This window comes from Neocloeon triangulifer, unplaced genomic scaffold (genome assembly GCF_031216515.1).
Source record: "Neocloeon triangulifer isolate White Clay Creek 2 clone unplaced genomic scaffold, ASM3121651v1 ptg000003l, whole genome shotgun sequence".
NCBI lineage: Eukaryota > Metazoa > Arthropoda > Insecta > Ephemeroptera > Baetidae > Neocloeon > Neocloeon triangulifer.
The window spans coordinates 9,883,981-9,909,330 of NW_026775546.1; the positions used below are offsets into that span (position 1 = coordinate 9,883,981).

At 36.0% G+C, this 25,350-nt stretch overlaps 2 protein-coding genes across 6 annotated transcripts; one reads left to right on the forward strand and one right to left on the reverse strand.

Annotated features, from left to right (window-relative positions):
- Window positions 1-170: 170 nt before the first annotated feature.
- LOC132205566 (adenosylhomocysteinase-like 1) lies at window positions 171-21,501 on the forward strand. Of its 5 annotated transcripts, XM_059634661.1 has the most exons (12): window positions 171-705; window positions 1,551-1,601; window positions 2,237-2,302; window positions 2,953-3,043; window positions 17,523-17,669; window positions 18,582-18,953; window positions 19,077-19,227; window positions 19,397-19,549; window positions 19,610-19,775; window positions 20,019-20,265; window positions 20,335-20,455; window positions 20,802-21,501. In XM_059634661.1, exons 1-12 carry the CDS (start codon window positions 589-591, stop codon window positions 20,806-20,808), a joined length of 1,689 nt encoding a protein of 562 aa, XP_059490644.1. In that variant the 5' UTR covers window positions 171-588; the 3' UTR covers window positions 20,809-21,501. The 5 variants fall into 5 exon arrangements, with proteins under 5 accessions (XP_059490644.1, XP_059490645.1, XP_059490646.1 ...); XM_059634662.1 differs by lacking the exon at window positions 2,237-2,302 and having other exon boundaries at window positions 173-705; XM_059634663.1 differs by lacking the exons at window positions 171-705; window positions 1,551-1,601; window positions 2,237-2,302; window positions 2,953-3,043 and adding exons at window positions 5,532-5,664; window positions 6,790-7,029; window positions 17,122-17,278.
- On the reverse strand, window positions 21,489-24,779 carry LOC132205567 (luciferin sulfotransferase-like). Its single transcript, XM_059634666.1, has 4 exons — window positions 24,713-24,779; window positions 23,923-24,127; window positions 22,323-22,789; window positions 21,489-22,037 (listed from the first exon to the last, which is right to left on the reverse strand). Exons 2-4 carry the CDS (start codon window positions 24,119-24,121, stop codon window positions 21,711-21,713), a joined length of 993 nt encoding a protein of 330 aa, XP_059490649.1. The 5' UTR covers window positions 24,122-24,127; window positions 24,713-24,779; the 3' UTR covers window positions 21,489-21,710.
- Between the last annotated feature and the right edge of the window lie 571 nt (window positions 24,780-25,350).

Genomic DNA, 25,350 nt, shown 5'->3' on the forward strand with positions numbered 1-25,350 from the left:
GAGACTTCTTGGCGGATTCTGGCTGGACAAGAGTTGAGGTCAAAAAGCAACGCATCGACCCTTGCAGAAATGAGATTCGAGGGCACTGCGGTAGATGGCAGAGTGGAGCCAATCTCGGTCACCTGCCTGGGTGGTCTCATGGTCTGGGACAGTGGGATGGGCCGGTTGGTACATCAAAAGTCGATAGCAGTGATGTTTATTTTTGGAAAGTTTGTGTAACTTTCAGTGAAAATCAATGCGAGAATTATTTCACTCTCTCGCACACGAATATTTGAATAGTCTATGCTCAGATTGCCACATTTTGAGACAAATTTGCGCAAAATTAATTACAATTTTGGCATTCTGATCGATGTGATCGATTCAATTCTCGCCCAGACCATTTAGTTCTGGCGAGATTTGGCTACTTAGCACAAAACATACAAAACGTCGTTCGCGAACGCATGTCGATGGGTCCCTTGAGCAGCTAGCCCGCCTGTGTCCTTACCGAGTCGTCGAGTCGAGCACTTAGATAGAAGAAGTGCAGTGCTCTCTTGGACGGTCGCAGTCGCGTCCTCGCCGAGTCCAGCAGCTCCTCCGCACCAACGTGCAATGGCAGAGACCGAAGCCCCCGTGGCCTCCCTCATTAAAGGCGGCAGTCCTGACGGCGCCGTCATCTGCGACATGCCCGTCACTGACCCCGGCTCCACCGAAAGAACTTCGGCGGAGGTACGCATATTGGTGACCTGAATTGGAAAAGGGATTTCCACCCCCGGCTAAGGGAAAGGTCGAGTTGGGGTGGGTGTCGAAGGGGTGGCCTTTAAACAGCTGGGGGTTGTTTCTTTGATTTCGCATAATATGTAAAATTTTGAGATTTGATTTTAAGGAATTTTTGCAACAATGAACTTAAGATCTTCGTTTGGTCCTTGGTCCTGTCCTTGTTTATCAATACATATTTTTGTATTTTTTTTTTTTTTTTGCATAAGTCTGTTTTGTCTTTAAGGAAAAAATATGAATTATAAAAGCAGCATAATTTTCTTTTCATTATGACACGTTTTCAATATTATATTGTCTTAATTAACTTGTTTTATAATTCTTTACTCTTGCGCTTTTATACAGCTTTAGATAACGTTATGTGATTAACTGATTATTAATGCTGTACGAGTGTGACCATCTTACTGCCAGATAAAAGATAAACCCTCTTGAATTCATGAATGTATTATTTTTCTTTTTTAATTCGGAATTTTTGATATAAATTTACAATAAAATTACTATTATTACATAATTTTCTGGGTGAACATGATCATAAAATTTCAAGGCCTTCCACTTTTAACATGTATTTTTACACCAAATTTTTCCTCTTATCTCCACATATAATGTGTCAGAGAGAAAATCCCAAGCCAAACAAAAACCCAAAGTGCAAAACAGGTGCGCATATAATCACCCTCCATAAATCATTCTCCTTTCCGAAAAGGAGGATTTTTTTGTTGCACAAATTTTCAGGAGAAAAATATGCTTTCAATGCTTTGAACTTTTGTGACCAATCAGGTGCTAATTTATGATTTTTTTCGCAGGGTATCGCAATCAGCAGCTCTTCGACGGCAGTCGTCTCAGTCGCAAACAGGGTGAGTCCCTCTACTGTTAATTGGAAAGAAAAACACTCGCGATGGACAACTGGTGCCGCTTCTTCTTTTCCTTCGCCTTCACTCGCTGGATTGCGGTCTCAAACAGAGGAAAGACCAACAAATTAATCTGGCCTGCGACCTTCAATTATTCTCTCTTTGAGTTTTCAATTATTGGAACCAAGAATAATTTGCTCTTAGCAATTCATTCAATTAGTGCTATTTACAATTTTGTTCCTTCGCAACCTTAAATTCGGGCAGTTTCATTTTTTTTTTTTTATTGTGATGTTTTCACGATGCTTTAATTGTTAATGGTTTTTTTAAGAAGCTTGGTGTCTGCAAGTAGAAGGAAAAAATTATTAATATTAATTTGCAGATTGCAAACTTTTATCATCTTTGATATAATGCATTTTTTTATTAGAAATTTAGGAAGCACTGCCGTACTTTGCAATAATTAGTTGAAGTAGTTTGTGTCATTAGAATTTTCATTTCAGAGAGTCCTTCCTTCACTTTTATTATTTACTGCTTCACCATTCAACTTTTAATTTTCTCTTTCACTTTTTTCTATCATGAATTACATAATTCAAAGTTCTTTGGTGGTGGTTCTGATGGACAATGGCTTTCTGGACTAATTTCAGCTGTTGAACGCCAATGAGGGCCCTGTTGTGGTAATCCGCTATGCTCGGGGATTCGCAAGGACTCATGTGAGAACATTTACTCGCGCACCTCACTTTTTGCTCGAACTTGTCTCTCTTTATGTATTTTCTGCTCGGTGTGGATTGAGTTTTATTAAATTTTAATGCTCTGTAACAAAATTATAATATTCATACTCTTTTTGGCTGTTTATTCAATTAAAAATTTTTTAATAATGGGTTGGTTGAGTTGCAGGGAATGATTTGAGCTGCTGAATAAAGCATAACGGCCAAGAGTAGGAATTATGAAAGATTCTTCTCATCTTCATTTGCATGCATATCTTTTGATTTTCTTTTCCACCCTTTCACCCCCAGTGTCCTCGACCCGATTTTGCAAATCACTAATGCTCTCTCTGTTTGGAATGATTTTGCCACCTCGTCGTTCCATTTACTGTCAACATTTCATTAACAACACTTCTTATTGTTGCCCTCAACTTCAATTATCTATTTACCATGTAATTAATTATGCACCTTTGCAAGAGTTAATTATGTTTTCACCACCTACACGATGAATGTTAATAACAAACTGCTGTCCGCGTGATAAGCAACCAGGATTTTTGATTATCTCTCTAATCTTGTTGGTGTTGATGCGTGAGAGTTTTTCCTCCGCGCCCGAAGGATGATGGATGGAGGTTATCATTCAGTCAACTCCGGTGTTTCAGGAGACGGGCAGGGCTTCCGGCGCCATGAAGAAGTCAAATAGGTACAGGAGCCGCTCACTCTCAGCTTCGTCAAACGACTCTTACAGCTCAGGTATTGTGCTTACCATTTACTTATTTGATTCATTTCCCACCCTTTGTTCAAATTTACCCCTTTTGGCTAACGCGGCGCTCGAGTGTTGGTATCTGCCACTAGATGGTGGCTATGTTTTATTTTACAGATCGAGATATTGTCTGAAGAAATTAAAAATTAGGTTGAACAATTTAAGTGTTGTCAGAAAGGCTCGAAATTTTGTTTTTGAAAAATAATTTAAAACCATTACGCAAGTGATTTTAAATTAAAAATTGATAAATCAATTTGTTACAATTATATAATTTAATTAAATTTCAAGAAATTTTTAATTAAATTTTAATTACATTTTATGCAAGATCAATTGGAATATTTTTAAAGTATTTGAAATATGATTCTTGTTTAAAAAGTGTTGATCAAATAATTTGAAGTTAAAATTGATCCGTTGATTTTATCTACTTCTATTCATTTATTATTCTGTCTGGATACACTTGTGCAGTTGAAAAATTAATTGGATTGGCCAACTCTGTGTCGAGGGAAATGACACTTTAAATCATTTTCACTACAATAAAGCTTTTGGCTGGTTGCCTATCCCGCTTGTTGTTCCACATTCGGCGCCGAACAAGGCGCTCATGTAATATTTCGCCAGCCTTGGAGTGAAATACAACGCGACGTTTTCGTTGCTGCTACATTGCTAGATAAAATCCAATCATAATGCAGAATTCGCAGTCGTGGCAGTGAAGTTTCAAAGTTTTGCACAGTTTTAATGCCACCGCGGCAGCGTCAGTATCATTTTTAAAAATGAGCTGGATTTGTCGCACCAAAATATTAAAATTAAATTTTTTAATTGCAAGATTTTTTAAACAAACTTTCAGCATTAAAATTAAATTTACACCATAAATATCAATAAATATAAATTAATTTAAATTTATATTAATCTTATGGTATTATATATTATTTATTCATTACAAAAAAAAACTATTATATCCTCATTATCCTCAATGCGTTGCAAGTAAAGCTCGCATCTTCTGTAATCCCCTGGCTTGGAAACTAGGCCGATTATCAAGATTGCTCTTAAACCCTTAGAGAAAACAGAGCCCCAATAGTTTTGTGACGGTTCAAAAGATAAGAGACCAGGAAAAAACTTTAAAGGGTTATAGCCATGGTTTAATTAGGCTTGTTAAACTTGAGAATGGGTGATAGATAAACCTGCAGAGATTTGAGTAAACAAACACTTTTGTTTCTTGATTAGAAATTAAAGATTAAAACTAGGTGAAGGGCACGTTTTATAATAATTTTATTATAGCCCTATTTTTACAAAAAAGATTATAAATTAATACATAAAAAATAGTAAAATAAAAATAAATAAATAAACTAATACTGCACCCCTGGATATTTCCTCTAATTTTTGATACTTTATTACGAAGGACATATAATAATATTTTAACTGCTCCGATTTTGTTGTTTGTTCCTCAAAAGGAAGACTTAATACTTTTCAGATAAAATTAACGCCTGTATTGAAAAATATTATCATTTCCTTGATGAGAGATTAAAATTTAATAATTTTTCTGCCCTTTTTGTTTTTCTAATTCGATTTCAAATCGTTTAAAATTACATGGTCATATAGAAAAATGTAAGCTCAAAGAGAGCTTTTCACTCTTATAGGGTTAATTGGGGTTACTAAATAAAAGAGTGGGAGAAATGCACAGAAAGTTTCATCGAATTATATAAAAGCATTACCTTATTCCTTATTGTTAGTTCTGAGTGACTAAATGCAGAAATAGGATCATACCTTTTAAAAAATTTACCTGGTTCTATAAAATTGTCCTGTCGTTTGCACGTACTTAGAGATAATAACACTTTCTCTGAAATCTAATTTAACCAAAAATTTACATATCCACGCAATGCCTGGGAGCCATAAAAATATAAGGCCATATTTTACGATCTCCGCAATAACATTTCCAGTTGAGAGACACTCTCGGTCAGGTCAAGGTCGCACCGGTTGAGATTCCAACGCAGTGCCAAAAATTCAAAAAGTTGGTGACCGGCCAAAGGCAAAATGTCTCATTTTATTTAATCAGACGCGCGAACTCCAGTGTAGCGCAACAAAGACAAGCAGCCTCTTCGCGGGGTGACGCAGCCGCCCTTTCCACCCACCCTCCACTCAACCACCCCCGCGGCCTAGTTTTTCCTCCTCAGAAGTTAATGAATGCACGATCCGCGCCATTCTTCCAACGTGGTCAAAGGTGCGCGGGAAATCTTGAGCCTTAGTAAGAAGAAGCAGAGGATTAGTTAAAGCGGTCGCGGAATTCTGGCGACTTTCCCAAGCGACCTTCGGAGGGTTCGTCCGTCAGGTGGGGGTTAATTCGCACGCGGGTGGGGGAGGTCGGGGTCGGCTTTGCATCGATCGGGGGCGGCGGCGCACTTTTGGCAATCGGCCCAACGCGGTGGCGGCGGGTGGCGCATTGATTCACCCAGAGAAGCATGTGAGCCCTTTTCCCGCAAGCGGCTCGCAGTCGCGGCGAAAACCTGCTCGGCTGCGGGTGCGTCCGAACGGCCGCAAAAATAGCCCGGTCGCGGCCACTTTCCGCTCTTCCTCTTCTCCAGCGGCTCCTTCGATCCCTCTTCTCTTAGCTAAAAAGCAGGTATCCGGGTGTAAATCTCAATTTATACAAAAAAATTCCCTTTCCATTCATTAATTAATTTCGTCTTTTTATCTAATGTTTATTTCCTCTGTAACTAATCTGGATTATTTCGGGACAAATTAATTTAGCAGATAACATCGTCGGCCACTGCGGCAAAGCCCCTGTAATCGGAAGGAATCGCGCGCGCACCCACTCAGGACAACAAATTCGCCTTCACGTATCCAACAAACCCCCAAAGGGAATTCTTTTGCCGCGACAATCGATGCTTCTTTCTGGCTGCTCTCCTCTGCAGGCGCTTCATCCAGTTATTTGGAGAATTTATTTGGTTTTGCGCACAACGTTGTTTGCTTGCGCGCTCATTTTTTTTCCTCTTTGCAAACACTCGGATATATATCCTCGAGAGCAATTTTCTCCATTTCTGGCCCAGCGCGAAATATATATTATTAAAGACGACCTATTTGAACCTGCTGATGATGCCATAAACTCGTAATGTTTTTTACATTTTTATGTTTTCTTTCGGTCTTGCCTGACTGATTGAATAAGCAGCATATAAATTAAATTTGTTGCACATATGGCTGCTCACTGATAAGGAAATACAGTTGCGAAACATTCTAGGCTGTGCCACAAATGATACAAGCTAAAAAATGCATCAACTAATTTTCAACACTAATTAAAACTATAATAAGGAGAGTAATTTTATTGTTTTTTATCTTAAAAAACAAGTTCTAATATTTCACCAAAAACTATGGAATTAAAAAGGAAATTCATGTAATAAGGAGACAAGCTTAAAATACTGAAATTACGTAGACCTTATAACCTTTTTTCTTTCAAAACGTAAATGTCTTGTGTTTTTTGCTTTGTATTTAAAAATAAAATCTATTTTTATATCATTTGAACGTCAAGTTTTTGCCAGAAGCAAGCAGTCAAAAATTATGCGACTCCAAACGTCAAATTAGGAAAAGCCATCGACCCAAATCGCAAATAGCCCCAACGCTTTGGGAGGTTGCTTATAATTTTTGCTTTCGATTGACTGGGCAGCAGTGGCGTGGCGATGCATTAATTTTTGTTGTCTCCGCGCGCGGCGACTTTATATTAATGTCAATTGGCGCGGTCGTTGTTTTTTAGATTGTGTCGTTTCTCTGCCGGCGGTGCGCGCTACGTCAAAAATAACGATCATTGTTCCGTCGGTCAGCGAGGCAGCTAGGCCGTCGCTGCTGGAATTCGTTCAATTCCACCCTCGATCCCTTTTTTTATCGAGAGGTGATACAGACAATGGCGGTGCACCACCTTCAAGTTCCCCATTCCCACTCCACCTCGAGCATCAACGAGGAGGACGATGACCACGTGCCCAACCAGATCGGAAAAGTGAGTTTTGTACTTCTTTTGTCTTTCACTTGACATGGGAGATGCGCGTTCTTTTTTGCCGATCGCAATTGACACACTTTCCAAACACATCCTCGATGACATTTTTGGTTGATTTAAAATTTATTATTCTTTTTGGATGAAAATAAATATAAATAAAAATTTTGATAACATTAAAATTTTCAGTTAAATTCTTTTTGTTTGTTTTTCTTTTACTGAAGAGAAATAAGTTGAAATTTAAGACCGGCTTCTGTAAATTTTTTGAATTGCATCTGCTTTTGAAATTATCTAATTTACATAACTTTTTGTTAGTTCTAAAAAAATTATCAATTTTATTTAATATCAATCCTTAGATCTTTGTTTTAATTAACAGTGCAATTTTGCAGTTTTTTAAATTCATAATTCATGGAAATTTACCTTTAAAATTTAAATAACTTTATTTTTCCTACAAAATTTTTAATGAATCTTTAAAAAAAAATGTATTTGAATCAGAATTTCTAAGCTAAATGAGTAAATAGGGAAAATCATCATTTGTATATTTTATGGTGGTTTGCAAAGAAAATAAATTTGCTGATGAAAGTCTAAATTTTAGAGTGTAATTTAGGTGAGAGTGTGTGTCGTTTGATGTGGACGACTGCTTGTGCAGAGACATCAACAAGCTCTCCTAAACTGATTGCGGCATTTGCGCTGCACCCCCGGACGTGTTATACGCACACATGTATAGCTCGGACAGAAACGTGGCACTTTTCCAGACACTCGCGTTGGAGTAAAATTTATCTTGTAATTGGTCTGCGGATCGCCAAAGTGTTTACTGCACCAACGCGCCGCCGGGATTAAATTATATCGTCATTTCATTGAGCTCTCCCAGTCTGACAAAAAGAAAACAATGGCCGGACTAAAATTAGCGTTTGCCTCCGTTTCAGGCGCGGGTTTGTTTATTCGCCGTTTGTCTTCTTGCAACGAGCAATCTTCTGTAAATAGAAGAAAGGGATAGAATCTTAAATTCTGTCTGTAACCAGAAGTTTCTCATTTACAATTCTGAAGGTCTTCCTTGAATCGTCCAAACATTAATTTATTTGCGAACATTTTCAGTAATTGTATGTTTCTCTCCGAGAGGAGGCAAAAATATTTTTAGGTAAATTAATTTTGTTCTCAATTTTTATTTTTAATGATAAATAAAATAAATTTTATTTTGCTCTTTGGATTTCAAAAATATTTATTGATTGGTTTATTTAATTTTTCTCTCATTGTGTTCACTTTGTTATGGAAGCATTTTCAAAACTTGAAGGCGTTTTATTACCAAAAAAATTGATTTATTTGTATATTTTTTATTATTGCTGGAAACCCTTTGAAGTAAAAGAGACCAACAAAATGCTCAAAGCAAGAAAGCAAATATTATGGCTTAAATTCTCATACAATATGCAAAAAAAGGTTAACACAAAAAAGACAAAACATTTTTGCCTTTTGAACATAAACTCTGATGAAATTAAACTTCTCAATCACTTTTTCCTCCAAGATTTTTTCTTTATTGATCCAAGCTTATATTGAATTTTTATATAGAAAATAAATATTGGTATAGAACAGAAAAAAGTTAAAAGTTGTGCACGATATTCGTGCTTAATTACCAATCACAAGAAGCTTCATTTTGAAAGATTTAATTGTGTTTATTTTGCTTTATAATTCAGACGTAATTTTAAAAACTACCAAGCTTTGGTTGCTGGAATGAGTGTCAAAGTATAAATATAATAATAATAATTTTGTCCACCCTCACCGCTGAAGTACAAATAATTATATGAACCCGCCCAAAAACAATCAAGTCAATTTTTTTTATTTAATCAGTCCTGAAAGCATTTTAGTCTCTAATTAATTAGACGGATGCATTTTATGTGGGGAAATGGGGCTTGTGTGCCGCGGGTCAATAATTAGAGTAATGGCGCAGCCAGAGGCGCATTCGCCGCCTTTGAATCCAAAAATCGATTAACTTTTAAAGGTTTGGAAAGGGTCCCAAGTTCATCAGCGAATCTGGTCTTCGATCAGCATGCACCGTCAGCACTTCTTCTTCGTCTTTTCTGAATTCGTATCTATTAATGGCGCGCTGTCGAGCACGCAAACGTTTGCATGATTGACGCGCCGATATGCGGGCACAAAGTTTCTCCGAAATAAAAATTGCTCTTGCTATAAAAATTGAAAGACAGGAACAAAGGAAGCGGCGAAAAGGCGACAATGCGACGCGAATGAAATTAGCTCTGAATTGCAGCATGGGACGAGCTCGGTGCTCAAACTGAGAACACGAAAAATGAAACGGCGAGCAAAACTGGGTCACTCTTTTGTTCTAGACTGTGCTTTTCTGTCATCCCGTTGCCGATGAAGCGAACAACGAACGAAACTGTTGAACTTCTGCAAACAGCTTGTTCCATTTTCTACTCACACCCAATCCCCTGTCAATATTTAAACGTTCGGCCACCACCGGAGAGCGTAATCGATTTTCGCTTCTGCTTTTTTAAATTGCAAACCGATGACGTAATAGTACATCTGCATTATTCCCTTTCTCCTTGGTAGGATTTTGAAACCCTTGTTTCATTTTGTCAGTTGCGAGAACAGCCGGGAAATGAAAGAAAAAAAACGAAACTCGACGCAAATGTCAACTTTGTACCCTCGCAAGTTGAGGCATCCTTTGTTGTGCTGGCAATTTGTGTTGGGCAAAAGGCCGGAAACGTGTTGCAAATTCGGGTCGTTCCTTCCCCATGGCTGCCTGAAGCCTAAAAAATAAATATAGTGTTGAACCGCAGCAATTCAGAAATAGCTCTACAGAAATTAATACAGGCAAAGTTGATTTTTTTTGCAAATATTTTAAATTATAAAATTACATTTTAAAATATAAATTCTACCAGATAATTGAACTGTTTTAGTAAATTCTTGCTAATTATGTGGTCAAAAAATTTAAAATGAAGAACAAAAATTTATTAAACGACAATAATGAGTTGATTAGAAAAATGTGTGTCAGTCTTCAAATGAAAATCTCTTGGCTAACTTTTTGAGCTGTCGGATTGATCAGTAAGCACACTCCTTCTATGATGTTGCTCCATCAAATTCCACTAATTAAAAACGCCGGCAGCTTTTTTGTTTGACGGGTTGGTAGGAAAAAATAATGAAGCGCTCGCCGGATTGAAATCTATCCGCTGAAAAGCGTATCGCTTTGCGTCATCACTGCACTTTCCCGTATGAAGGCAAATTGCTTTTCAAACAATGCAAAATTCTGTGCAATCTTTCTAACGTTGAGCGCGATAGTTCAAAATCCTCTAGGAATTGAGATTGCGCATAAATATTTTTAAAAATAATGTGCTTTTTGAGATAATTATAAAGATGGGAAAAATTACAGATAACTTAAAATTTTAATCTAAAATCCAAAGGTTTTTAGAAATATATTTTGTTTTACTTCTTCTTTGATGAGAAAATTTTAATTCAACCATATAATTTCATAAATAAATAGCATTTAACGTGTTTCATTGATGTAGATGGAAATTTTTTGCATTAGATAAAAATTAGAAAAATCTAAATATATTTTTCAAGTTTGTGTAAATAGTGTAATTACTATTCTAATGTTTATTTAGTTTTTTTATGTTAATTTAAAATTTTCTTTTCATTCAATTAATTTCTGAATAATTTTGAAATTTATTCTCATCCATTTATTTTTCTAGGAGATCATGAATTCTACATTAATTTCTTAGAATTCATCAGTGCAAAAACTCCTTTCAAAGTTGCGCAGCTCCATTAATACGAAATTCAATACAAGCAGTATTACAAAATCAGCGTAGAGCAGTTCTTCATAAAAAAGCAGTGCGCACACAATGTGTAACGTCTCTCCAATTAGTAGTACTCCATACGCTTGCCCGGAGGACTGAAGTCTGACCCAGTTGGAGAGATGGAACCTGGCGATAGTCATTAATGGCAAAATCACGTGCGATCTCTCTCTCTCTCTTATTTGCGCATAATGAGTCACGAGTACTGAACCGCGCACGATTTGCATTCTTCTTTGAGCAGAATCGGAGCTGCATGAAAAAATTATTGATGGTCATCGTCGATCGCCACCCCGAGCGCTTATATTATGCATTTCAAACATTTGTTGTGTACAATGGATATTGCTGCAATGCTGGGGAAAATTCGCTCCAATGCAGTTCCAGGTCAATTACGGCGGCAATCTTGCGGCTCAACCGCCCCGCGAGCAATGCAACTCCGGCATCTCTCGACGACACGTGAGCGCAGATTTGCAGATTAGCTGTATGGCTATTAAAGGGCTGCATGCAATCAGACGATGTGGTCTAATGAAAAAGGCACACTCGAAGCGTTGGAATTCTCAGACTTTGTTTGCGATTTGTCCTAATTAAGGATAAAAAAGTTTTACTCAGTTTTTCTAAAGAGATAAAAGAAAGCTATATTGAAATATGGAATTATTTCAAAAATTCTCACTTATTTTAAATTTTCAGGCCCAAAAATGCTTTTTTTACATTTTCTAACGAATTTTGATTAAAAAAATTATTAGCAAATGAGAACATGGAAAAATTTGACCTTAATTTTGCAGTAGTTTTCATTTGGCGCAAAAAATCCCTTGACGCTCATTGCAGAAAGAAAAACAATACGTGTGCGCGGAATTTTTCCTGTTTTTTCCTAGAGTGCTCTCCAGCAGGGCGGCTTAATTGGGGCGACGTGCCGCACTCCTGTGTCTCAAAACACATCACGCACCCTCGACGTCACGCTCCAACTTTTTATTGTATTCCGGAAAAGCGCCGTGACCTAGATTACTCTAGATTGCAAATGCGAGAAAGTGACGTAAATTGTTGCAAATTTGCCCTAATCTTTTAACACTTTACCTGATGGCAACAACGAGGAGAGAATCTTGAATCGTGGTGGTGGAGGACGAAAGTGCTGAGCTAAAAAAAAAGCGCTGTATATAAAATCAAGTGTTGATGTTTTGGATGAGCAATTGCAAAAAGGAGAGCGCACATGCAGGTATGATCAAAAATATCTCACGATTTGCTGAAATTTTGTAGAGTGCATTGCTAAAGCTTGATTTTAACCTAGCCAAGTACTGACGGTGACAAAAATTAAAATAATAATTTAGTTTCACTGAAATTAAATTTTTTTACGTTTTTATTGATTTTAATGTAAAACAATTAATAATTATTGTTAATTCATTTCTATGAAAATTCCAAATAAATTTTCAGCTTGATGCAATTTTTTCAAACTTTGCAATTTAAATGAGCACCCAGGAAGTTCAAACCTTTTGCAAAATATCCAGAATTGCATTATAACCCTGATTTACAACATGTATAGAAAATTTATATTTGCAAATATTTATATATTTTTATTTGCTTTTATTACTTAACTGTACAATATTCGTGATTTCATAATATTTTTCGCCATATATCACCTCATTCTTTACCAATTTTCAAACAAATAAAATTATAAATTTCCTTTTATTAAATACTTACTGCAAATAAGAATTTTGCAAAATAATAAGTTTTAATTCCAATAATTCAAACAAAGCCATTTTTATTAGTTTGCAAGGTTTTTTGCTAATCTGTTTTATAATTTTTGTATTTTAAGGTTTCAAAATTGATGGAATTTGTCTGTGCCTTGCCATTTATGCATGAAAAAAAATATTGTATTATTAAAAATTTATTTAAAATTTTCGCCCTCAAAATATGAATTTCTGACTGAAAATTTATCAAGAAAATTGAGACATCAAATGTTTTAGAGTTCATTGGTAGAAGGATAAAAATTATTGATAACCCTTTCAAGTCAAGCCGACTAGCTAACAGAGCAATGAAAATCTCATCCCGCATTATCACATCCTCCACACCATCCACTGGGCAATTTCGCAATAATGTATCTGTTGGAAAGTGATTGCGCCGCGTTTGCGCGTCGGCGACGGCGCTCGAGGGGCTGCTCGGCGCTCCTTCTTTGTTTGGAGAGTCAGTCTGCAGGCAGCAGGTCGGGGGTCATGCAGTGTGAGCGGCATGGCGTTGCCCAAGCAGCATTGTACCGTCGCCGCCGCAGTGCCCCTGCAGCGCTCCCTGTCCATGTCGACGCAGCCCCAGGTCAGTTCGTGTCGCCGAAACGCGCCCCGCGCAAAACTTGCCATTATTCATTGCGTTTTCTCACGCCAGGCCGTTTTAATTATCCGCATTCCCCTAGGGACGAATTTTCACAAGAATTATTCAAGTTAAAAAAAGGAAAGAGGTTCTTACAATGTTAGCAAAATATTTACTAAAACATTTTTTGTTATTTAAAAAATATATATATTAATTTTTCATTTTCTCCAAATCTCCAAATCAAAATTATATTTGCTTTATAAATAACGTTTAAAATTTCAAAAAAAAAAAATTTAATAAATTCCACTAAAGTTATATATTATATTTTTTATTAACAATGAAACAAAATTAACATAACTAGGTTAGTTTTGTTTCGGACATTTCTGGTGCACTAAAAGTTGCCGGAAACTTCAATCCTCGTTATTTCGCCAAAGCTTAAAAGCAGTTTGAGCTAGTGTGTGTACTTTTCCGACTTGGCGATCTCTTTTGCTTCTTCTTTTATTCTTAATTCCGCCCTCGCGAGACGCAAGGAAAAGTTTCATTTACTGAGACATGGCGAGGAAAGAAAGGGTTTCCTTTTGACAAAGTCCGCATTCGTTAGACTTTTAAATGTCTGTACAAACAGACTTTGTGCCAGCGAATTTCCTTTTTTCATAAACTGGCTCGCTTTTAAATAAGTGGGGATTCTTGTCACTAAATTCGAAATTGCGAAAAAGTGTCACGCGACTGTTTTTTAACGTTGCTCATTGTCATTTCACTCGAACAGTTCGATCAAACGCAACGCTTATCTAGTCTCGTAAGTAAATAATTTTAAATCCTAAAAATTAGTGTTAAATTCTATAATAATTAATTTATGAAAAGGATATTTTGTTAAAAAATTAATACCTAAAAGTTGTATTAATTAAAAGATTTTAATTATCAGAATTGAAATTTGAATTTCTTGCTTTTAGAAAGGATAAATATTTCTGTTAAAATAAAATTTGTTAATTAATTTGTTTCAATTCGGTGTGGTTGGTTTTGATCTGATTGTGAAACGGAAGTGTCTGATAAAAGTTGAAGCACTGCTCTTGCTATCGCTGCGGTTCGCCTTCACGAAAAGTGCCAGTGATAAATAATAACACAGCACGACGGATGGCGAGCCAACTCTTTTGCAGCATTGTAAAAAGGAAGTTGTAAATTAGGCGCCGCGCGCGAAAACCTACCCCGCGGTCCGTCGCGGCCACAGAGTCGACCGCTCCGAAGGAAAAAGTAGAAGATGCTCCGCGTGAGTTATTAATAATCGTCCCACAATCTCCGCGTGTTTGCAAGGGAAATCGATCAGATGGCTGCGTCAAAATGACTGATGCATGGGCGGACACGAAACGGGGCGGAAACTATCAATTTCAATATTCCGCGGCGTCGAATGCGATCAATTCGATGGTGAGATAAATAGGGTGATTCCGTCAAGAGCTCGGCGGGTAAAAATTAAAAAAGGGTTGATTTATTTTGGCACGAAACTATGGAAACGGTTTTTTTTATATAAGCCGTTTGTAAATTAAATATTTACTAAAATAAAAGCTGATGAAAAGATTGTACTGGTTAGAATGCATTTGTTTTTTTACAGGTAGTGTAAAAGATCCTGCTATGTAATACAGCTATGTTTCATGAGTTGAAGACTATTTTATATCCAATATATTAGAAAAAAATTGTAACTCTTGAAGTCGATTAATTGGTTTAATGCAAGATTTTAAATTTTTCTAAATATGCAACCTACTTAACACAAATCTTTATTTTAATCATTATTATTTTTTTTTTCGCTTCCTTATTTCAATTATTCCTTATTTCAGGCGAACTTTAAGAAGTGAAAATTAAAAAAGATCTAATTTCTGTCATTAATTTTTTTATTTTGCATTATCCCAAGTAAAGGTTTGATTATTTTATAGCACAAATATTAAAAAATAAAAATTTATTAATTTTTAATTTAATTAATAATTGATATAAAAGAAACTTCCATAATCTTTTTTGCAAGAAAATAAAAAATAGTTATTAATTATGTTTGAAGAAATTGACACTCAAGGAGATGATCATGGAGATCGGGCTTTTCCTCGTTGCGAAAATTGTTTTTAATTCAAGAGCCATTAAAAAAAATTTGCAACGAGGGAAAGCTCGACCTCTTCATTTCTCCAGTTATTGGATCTTTGTTGAATTTATGTTTTAATTAAGTTAAAATCTTCCCAAATTTCCGAATTCTTACGTAACTTGGCTTTATGCCAATTTTTGTTTCCCTCTCTCTACAAGTTTTTGGGGTGTTTAATATTTCAATTTCCGCAGTTGCAGGGCTCTGCCAATTTGTTACACCTTTCATCGAGCATGTATGTTTTATTAAACGGAGCGGCGTCTACCGGCATAACAATTTCATTCTTCCGTGCGCAAAAGACCAGCGCACCCTCCCGTTTTCTCTTCAGCAAGTGGAATTAGCACTGCGGATCTATCCTCGCATTCGGCCCAAAACTTTTGTGTTGCTCTCCAAGGAGCAGTCCTTTATCTTGTGGACTTAACGCTCTCTCAAAAGCAGAAATTTCTCTCTGCTTCAAACTAGACCGCGGCTTATTTTTCTACCCCTTATTTACGCTCGAAACTTTTCCACTTGAAACGAATCGCTGCAACTTTGATGAAGCAGGCTCTTTGCAACCTGTCTGTGAATTCAGCTCATTAAATTTTAATGGAGCGGCCTTGCTATAATTATTTTATCATCAGGGGACTTCCTCGATGTGTTAACATTATTTGTTTTGAACGGGGCGTCAAATGCAAATTCACGTCGGCTCTATATTCGTTTTTTTCGCCGCTGGGTGTTAATTACGCCACTTGTCTCGATTAGATAGAGCAATCGCAAGTGCGAACAAACAGGGTCGAATACAGTATCGTGTGTGTTAGTCATGCAAATTATACACCACTGAGCAATTAGCGACTCTGACACAGTAAATAAGTAGAGTGTCACTAATAAACAAACATTTATTTTTAGAAAACGGAAAACAAATTTATTTATTTATATAAAAAAAAAATTACTTAAGTGTGGATTTAGAAACTGGAGCATTGATAACTATATTAAATAAATTAAATCTTATTTTTGTAACCTAAAGAATTGGTAATATTTTTTCCAACTATTTCTTATTGTGGATTTTGTCAAATTATAATTTTGATTAAAAAATTGCAAAATTCCATAAACAACTTCAAAAAAGGTTAACCATTTATTTTCAATATTTATAAACATACAAATTGGGATTAAATTAAAATATAAAAAGAAATCAATCAAGATATGAAAAAATTATTATAATTATTGGTATTATTGTATAAATTTTGTTATTTTTTGATAATTTTTGTGATTCGTGTGCACAATTAAAAATATGCTTTTCATCTATATCGTTTTTTTTTTTTATAGAGTAAAACAATATCCTTCTCTATATCTCATTATCAGCCTAGAAATGAGCTATGAAACAAAAATCAACTCTCAAACCCCTGAAAAGGAAAATCAAAATTAACACTCAATTCGTCAGGGAAATTATTGAGCTTAAGTATATTTTTAATTTTTGATTAAATAATTCATCTTTTAGAAGCTAAATTCAAAAGTTATTTTTTTTTTTCAAAATCAAAATTTTACAAAACAATTTAAAATTTTGATTGAATTGCACAAAAAAATATTTATTGCAATTTTGGCAATTTTGAATCATTTTAAGATAAATTCAGTTATTTTACAGTCTATAATTTTATCTATTATGCCGGTGAATTGACAAAAATTCACCATTTTTGCAACTTTCCTCTCAAGTTTCATAATATTTATGAGCCAACTTGACGAAATAATTTGAACGAGGATGCATTTGGCAAGTGAGAAAATGCAGTCGAATGCACTTTTTACTCTCCCCGGGGAGGGTGGGCGAAGGACGGGCGGGTGTTCGAAAGTGGGCCATCGATTTGCAAGCGCGGTGGGTGGCTATGGGCGCGCGTTGAGTGGTTTTTCATTTCGCAGATCCCAGAAAAGCTGCGCGACGGCATGGGTGGCTTCAAGGACCGCAATAACCGGCGCAGGTTCAGTCTGCCGGCCACCAGGTACCTCGAACTCAAGAAACAGGGCACCCAGCAGGACTCGAGGCGATCCTCCCTGGCATCTGTCTGCTCCAACACGTGTACATGCCACTTTTTTTCTTCAGTTTAAAATTAAAAATATGCAAAATATAAAATTATAAGCGTGACTTTTGTAAACACTGTAATTTTTAATCAAAAATTTCTGAGAAAAAAATCCAATATTTAATATAAAATCTCGAGCGCCGTTGAAGCCAAACTTTTCCCTCTCTTTCTTTAATCTTTCGAGCAGAAAATTTGATTTTTTTTTCTTTCCCTGTCGCTAACACGAGTTTTCCGCATTTCCAGCTTCCTACACCGGCAGCAGCTCAGATGAAGACGACGTCTCTCCTCGTGATAAATCGCAAAAGACTTCCAAGGGCCTCACAGACTTCTGTGTTCGCAATATCGACCAACACCTTTTCGGAAGGAGGGAAATCGAAATTGCCGAGCAGGGTAAGTTTTTGAAAATTCAACTAACTTTCTCCTCAAAGGCGGTTTTAATTAAAACGAGCTTTGAGCTTCGTTAGCTTGAGAATTATTTCATCTCTTCATTTTCTCGTCAACTTCGCGCTCGGTTGCTTTTTGCTTTAGCCACTTGTAAGTTTTCTGCAATCCAATCACAGCATCAATAGGTGCTGCGGAAAGAGACGGCGATGTCAACAAATTAATTAGCCAATATTGGATCGCATTTCAAGTTGCAAAAACGCAGCTAATTGAACTGAGGAAATTTGATCTTGGCCTCGTAAATGTCAATCATAATTGATCCGTTTCACTGATTTGTATTATTTATGCTGAACTATTAATAGCAATATTGAATTATTATTGCGGTTATTTATCAACTTGAAACGTTGGTTTTGTATTTGTAATTTAATCCAGCAATATTTTTTACTCAAGTTAATTTTAATTATTTACAATTATAGATTAACAGTAATTTTAAATTAATTTTGTCTAGCTTAAAATTAACTGGAATTAATAATGAATCAAAAAAGATTGGGCAAAAAATTTCAAAATAAATGAAAAAATTCACCACTAAATTAAAAAAAAAATCTCAATATTTGGCTTTGGTCAATGAGTAAGATTATTTTAATTTCCATAATTCAAAATTGTTTCTTTTTTGCTTTCTGTAAGATTTAATTATTATTATTAGTTTCTTTTCAACTCTAAGTAAACAGCTCTTTCAGTGGTTTTCAGGAAGAAGTATAAAACATTTTATAAAAAAAAAAAAAAAAAAAAAAACAAGTAGAAAAAAATTATTCAGTTTTTTTTTTAAATTTTAATTTTGATTTTTTTTCTGGACAAGTATTTGGGCAGAGATTGTCAGTTTTGAAATGTCAATAAACTCAATTTGTAACAAAATCTTCGCAGAAATGCCTGGGATCATGGCGTTGCGGAAACGTGCGGGCGACGACAAGCCTTTGAAGGGTGCCAAGGTGGTGGGCTGCACGCACATCAACGCGCAGACGGCCGTGCTGATCGAGACGCTGGCCGAACTGGGCGCCCAGGTGCGATGGGCCGCGTGCAACATCTACTCGACGCAAAACGAGGTGGCCGCCGCCCTCGCCGAGGCCGGCTTCTCCATTTTCGCGTGGAGAGGCGAGTCCGAGGAGGACTTCTGGTGGTGCATCGACAAGTGCGTCAACTCGGAGAACTGGCAGCCCAACATGATCCTCGACGACGGCGGCGACGCCACGCACCTCATGCTCAAGAAGTATCCGGCCATGTTCAAACTGATCAAAGGTACAGTTGAAATTCCAAATTATTCAAAGTCTCGGAAATTTCATTATAACGAATTCTAAAGAAGAGAGCATTATTATTATTGTGATTGTGTTCCTTGAGATGGCTTGAATGGTGTCTTTGCAGGAATTGTGGAGGAGAGCGTAACAGGAGTGCACCGCCTATACCAGTTGTCAAAAGCAGGCAAGCTGACAGTTCCAGCAATGAACGTCAACGACTCTGTCACCAAAACAAAATTCGACAATTTGTACAGCTGTCGTGAGTCAATTATTGATAGGTGAGGAAATTTACAACTTAATTTAATCTCTATTTATTTTTTGAAAAATAATTCATTTTACGAGTTAGTAAATTTTATGAATTTCTTTCTTTTACCTTTTTTGTTCAAAATATGTGGTTCCTAGTATTTTCTATTTTGTTTTTCTAACCAGAGCTAATTAATTTTGCAGTCTAAAGAGGTCAACAGATGTGATGTTCGGAGGCAAGCAGGTGGTGGTTTGTGGCTATGGCGAGGTTGGCAAGGGTTGCTGTCAAGCTCTCAAAGGGCTCGGCTGCGTCGTCTACGTCACAGAAATTGACCCCATTTGCGCCCTGCAAGGCTGGTACGGCTGTTCAGTATTTCCAAAATAAAACCCGACACTTAACAAGGGTGACTTCGACAGTATGGACGGTTTCCGGGTGGTGAAGCTGAACGAGTTGATCCGCAACGTGGACATTGTGATCACGGCCACGGGTAATAAGAATGTGGTCACCAGGGAACACATGGACAAAATGAAGAACGGCTGCATCGTTTGCAACATGGGCCATTCTAACACTGAAATCGACGTAGTAAGTTTTAATTAAAAATTTTAGAAAAAAAAAATGTTTTTAAACAATACTTAAATTGAATTAGTGCTGCACAATGAATTGCAATTTTTGGGAAAAGAATATAATTTATATTATTATATATTATTTAATTAATTTTTTTTCAACAGTTTTTCAAAAAAGGCACCAATAACAAATAACACAAACAAACCCATTTGATCAGAAGTTAGATTAAAAGATTAATCGAATATAAACTTTGCTTCACAGAATAGTCTTCGAACTCCTGACCTGACCTGGGAGAAGGTGAGGTCGCAGGTAGACCATGTGATTTGGCCCGACGGCAAGAGAATCATTCTGTTGGCAGAAGGTCGCCTCGTAAACATGAGTTGCTCCAGCCTTCCCTCGTTTGTTGTTTCTATCACCGCAGCCACTCAGGCCCTAGCCCTTATCGAGCTGTTCAATGCCCCGCACGGCCGATACAAGTCCGACGTCTACCTCTTACCCAAAAAAATGGGTTAGTTTTTTTTTTAATCTTCCTTGATTTGTAAAAATTTAAAAAACAAATTTTATTTTATTTTTGCAGACGAATACGTAGCCAGTCTGCATTTGCCAACATTCGATGCTCACCTCACCGAACTATCAGACGAGCAGGCCAAATACATGGGGCTCAACAAAGCCGGTCCCTTTAAGCCAAATTATTACAGGTCAGCATTTTTTAGTATTGATTGCATTTCATCAGCTTTTCGAAACTCATTTCCTGTGACAAAAGGACCTGGAAAAATTTATTTTTATTCTTTTAAAAGTGGACAAAGATTGAAGAAATATTTATACTTATTTTACCTAAGAGATAAAAAACATTTACAGCTAACAATTTAAAAGTTTTGAAAATTTCTGATTTTAATCATAATAATACGATGTTGATGAATTTTAATCGCTATTTCCAATAGAGCTTCTAGATTAGGATTTTTAGAGTAATCTCATAAACATTGTAAATTAAGATTTAATTTTTATAACCATTTCTTCTCCTTATTCTGTGCCTTTTCTTTCCAGATACTAACATTTGCGAGTGAATTATTTGGAATGTGGCGTGCTGTTGTCAACTCAACGTCAAATCTTAGATTGTGAGCTGTAATCAAGTGAAGTATTATTGCCTTTTGTTGATGTCGACGACCATTTAAATTAATTCACTAATTTACTCTTGGCTACGTAGTTACTTTGGGGGTATAGTGTTCATTTGATTGTTTTAATCAGCATCTAATAAAAAAAAAACACATCTTGGGCGTTAAAACTGAGTAGGTATGATAAATAAACAAATAAATAACATAAATATATTTTTAAATTAGATCGCGCGTAAATATGGTGGGTGTCTTAAAAGAATCGTAGTGCAGTTTTTTGTGATTTGTGTTCTTTTAAAACTCGGCAGTAAATGATCTTTTGATAAATGCTGTCTGTTAGAAAAATATTGTATTTTTAAAAATGTTCTTATTTGAACGGTTCTATCCGAATAATGTTAATTGTTTATTTGCGGTGCATTTTTTTTAAATTGTGCATTTCCTGTGCGGAACAAACACACTGTTGTTTTCCCAGGCATCAGGGTGTTGAATTCCTTTCAACTGCTAGCAGTCGAGTTTTAGAGAAGAGACAACGCAGTCCATATCTGACTTAATGATGAACGATGAACGTTATTTTGTTATTGACAGGAAATTGATTGATTAATAAAAAGAAAACAAGAACGAGTCGTAGCCTTAAATTGGTAGTTTATTTTAATTCCTTAATGAACATCAGTTTTAACGTAAATGCAGCCTTAAGAGTATTACAGATACTTAAAATAATATGTGAAAAAAGTTTAAAAAAAATAGTTCTAGGTGTAAACATTTTTCCTACTAAACCCCAAAAATGTGAGTTTTGATTTATCCCGGAGAAAGGAAGAAATAAATTAGTTTTCCCTCCTTATTTATTTCAAGCTGAGAAGGAAAGACCGGTGCCTTCGAGGTGCTTCTCATTCCACTCGTCAAATCTGGCAGCCATCTCTGGAGACATGTGGTTGGCCCAGTCGCCATTGACGCCCTTTCGGATGAAAGATGGAGCCTGCAGGCAGGTGATCTGGTCCTCGGCCATCTGGTTCATCAGGGCCGTCTTGCGGTACTCGAGCACCGGCTCCAGATTAACGGCAGGGTTGTTCTTCATGCTCTCGAAACTGAGATGGTCAAGGACGGCTTCAACTTCTTTTTCAGTCAGGGTCTTGTCCAGGAATTTGGCACAACGCAAAACGCAGCTACGCAAATCCTGAAAAATTGAATGGCATTTTTATGAATCAGGTCAATTTCATCAAAAAATAAGGTTATTTGAACAATTTAAATCTAAATTAGTAAAAAAAAATTAATAATTTATTGATAAAATAAACAAATTTTTTTTTAAAGAAAACTTATCTACTTTTACGTTTTTTTTTTTAATTCCTGAAGAAAAAAACGATCTTCAATTATTTATGTGATTTCAATGATTCCAACTGAATATTTATATTTTTTGGGAACTTTACTATGCAACTAAATCTTTTATAAATTGTCACCATACCTTCTTCAGCTCCTCGTATTTGAGGAAGAGCACGTTGGGGTCGTTTCTGCGCTTCCAGAAGCCCATGATGTGGTTCCAAATGGGGCCCATGGGCACCTTCTCCTGCAGGAAGAGCTCGCAGAAGTCTTCGAAGGAACCGTGGAGGTCGTGCATGAGGCGGCAGTAGTGGTAGTAGGACACGCACATGTCCTTGGGGTTGCGGCAGACGTAGACGATCTTGGGCTTGACCGTGTCCAGCTGCTTGGGCAGCAGTTCCAGGGGCAGGTGAGTCTTGATGAAGCGGGGCGAGGGCATGCTCTCGACGATGTCCACCGTCTCGCCGATCAGCTTGATGACTCCGGAGGTGTCGTTGCCCAAAAGGGCGGTCAGCTCCAGCACGGGGGCGCGCAGCTGCTGCAGCATCTTGGCGCCCTGGAAGTCGAGGTCGTTGCCCAGCAGCCACACCATCTCCTGGGTCCACGTGCTTCCTGCATAAGGTAAGAAGAATCATTAATATTATTTACATTCAACTCATTGATCTTAACTAATTAAAAAAAAAAAACATACATTTTGCTGTTTTCGACTCACGATTTTTTTAGGTTCAAATTTGAGTTCCAAATGCCCTAGGTTAAAAAAATTTGAGTGAATCTTATTTTTCAAAGTCTATATTAGAAGTAGAATAATATTGGAGTTTTTTTTTTTTATAATTCATATTATCTATATTGAACACCAGTTGTAGACAAGGCAGTTTAAAAATAAATGTAAATTATTAAAGATTATTGGTTTAAATTTTGTAATAATAGATTTCATAGCTTATTGAAATAAATTAATTTAAGTTCTGATGTTGTATTAATTTAAAATTATGTGAAATAATTTTAATTAACAAAGGGGAATAAAAAAATTGTAACTCTAAATAATAAATAAGCTAGAGTATAAATTAGAGAACCACAAATTATTATGGAATTTTCTTATTAGTTCAAGTCACTTTCTTTACTTTCTCGAGCATCTCAGATCTTGGAAGACGTAGACAAATAGTGATTTAAATAAGCACCCAGCGGTGAAATAAAAGAAAGCCTCTCCGCGCGAAAAAAAAGGGACAAGGCATAAACGGCCGAAAAAAGTTATTGGCACCATATAGCCATGATATGGGAGAAAGTTGGACAGAGGGCAGCCGCGGTACATAAAAAACTGGTTTCTCTTGCGGTCCATCTTCCGAAAATCTCTAATCAACAAGGTGGGTCTCATGTATCTTTCTCTCGCACTCGAATTTCATCCGGTGTCCTCTTTTCGGCGATCGCGTTTTCTCCTCATTGGTCCAATATAACGAGAAATAATGAGTAACGTGAGGCGCCCGTCTTTATCTGCTACTTTTCGCCAGGCAAAATTCGGTACAACTTTTTACTGTTCGCAATAAGGCTGACAAGACCTTTATAAAGAACCCCACAATTTAAAATACAGTTGGAGCAACCGTGAAAAAATCAAAATGGCCAAAATCAGTTTGATTTATGTAATTTCGATTCCAATTTAAATTTTTTTAAACTATTTCTTATTAAAATTGATGATTTTGATTTTTCTGGTTCGTAAAAATTGTAATGGAAAATGGAAATTGGAATTTGCTTACCTGTGCGGGGGTACGAGACGAGCCAGACGTCGTCAGGGTGCACTTCCATGTCGACGATGCGCTGCGCCACATCCTTGAACTTGGGTGGAATGAGCACCTGTCCAGGGTTGACCTCAATCATGCCGCCGTTGGCGACTCCGAACATGGCCTCCAACTTTTTGGCCAGATCGGCCTCCAAGTCTCGGTACTTAACCTGCATTTTCTTCTGGAAAACAAAACAAATAAAATTGATTCAATAATATCTTTCGATCAATAATAAATTTAAATTATTTGCATCTTAAAATAATGCAATAATATAAAGTATTCAATTCTATCTAATATTTAAATTATCCAGGTATAAATTCTACAAAAAAGTTGTCTTTTATTAAATATTTGATTTGAGTAGTGTTGCACAAATTGTACCTGTTATCAGAGCTTAAATCTATTTCTTTTAAATTAAATTTATATATACATAATTTTTGTCATTATACCTTATAAACTTATGTTTTAAATTGCATTTCGAAAATAATCCAATTAATCTTAAATATAAAAAAGAAAAATTTATACTTTTTATATAATAAATAAATAAATAAATAAATAAATAATAAAAAAAATATATGGAGTCCAATATTTAATAAATTATATTTATTTTATTTTAGCTTTTAAAATATTATTAAATGAAGTTAAAAAACGGAAGATCAAAAGAAATACTATTTCTATTAAATAGGAAGACTATTATTAAACTTATGAGCCTCTTTAGGGCTTCCTTAATTAAACTCTAGTGAAAAAAAAAATAAAAATCAAAGTGTACCTTATCTTTGCTAGTTCGTCCTGTGTTTTAAAGATCTGATGTGGATGCTGTCCGGAGACGGAATGGACTTAAAGAAAGAAAGCAGAAGGATTATCTAGTCCCAATGGGCACAGAGTGGGGGTTTTGGGAAAAAAGTTCAAACGTAAGGTGCTTTCACCTGTGACGAGATGAGAGATGGTCCGACCGCCGAAAATTCACGAAGCGGAGTCTTGGCTCACTTTTGACATGGAAGAATAAGAGAATATTGGCGGTCCACATAACTGAATAAATGGCAACGCGAATCGACACAAATTAACTAAAAATTACAAAAGAAGAAACTATGCTGTTTGAAAGCAAAAACTAAACAACTCAAATTTCCGCAAATTACTTCAAATAAGTCAGAGGTGACTTAAAATTTCAAGCTCTATATTGCGATAAGATTTTTATAACAAATATTTTACGCTTTGAAGTAAAGAAGACAGGAAGATTTTTAATTTAATTAAATTAGTAAATACTTTCATAGAGTAAATAATTACTCTAATAAAAAATAAATCACAATTTTTAGTCTAAATATTTGCTTTTACATAACTCTGTAAAAAATGAGATGTAAATTAAATTGTCAATATTCCGGCAAATTTTCACTTGCGGTTATAAATAAT

Bases quoted from the DNA above. Each gene is read 5' to 3' on its own strand.
- LOC132205566 (XM_059634661.1), top strand. From the start codon at position 589: ATGGCAGAGACCGAAGCCCCCGTGGCCTCCCTCATTAAAGGCGGCAGT. The intron at 19,776-20,018 runs GTAAGTTTTAAT...TTTGCTTCACAG, and splicing joins CTAACACTGAAATCGACGTA to AATAGTCTTCGAACTCCTGA. The intron at 20,266-20,334 runs GTTAGTTTTTTT...TTATTTTTGCAG, and splicing joins CCTCTTACCCAAAAAAATGG to ACGAATACGTAGCCAGTCTG.
- LOC132205567 (XM_059634666.1), bottom strand. From the start codon at position 24,121: ATGCAGGTTAAGTACCGAGACTTGGAGGCCGATCTGGCCAAAAAGTTG. The intron at 22,790-23,922 runs GTAAGCAAATTC...TACCTTATGCAG, and splicing joins CGTCTCGTACCCCCGCACAG to GAAGCACGTGGACCCAGGAG. The intron at 22,038-22,322 runs GTATGGTGACAA...TCAATTTTTCAG, and splicing joins AATACGAGGAGCTGAAGAAG to GATTTGCGTAGCTGCGTTTT.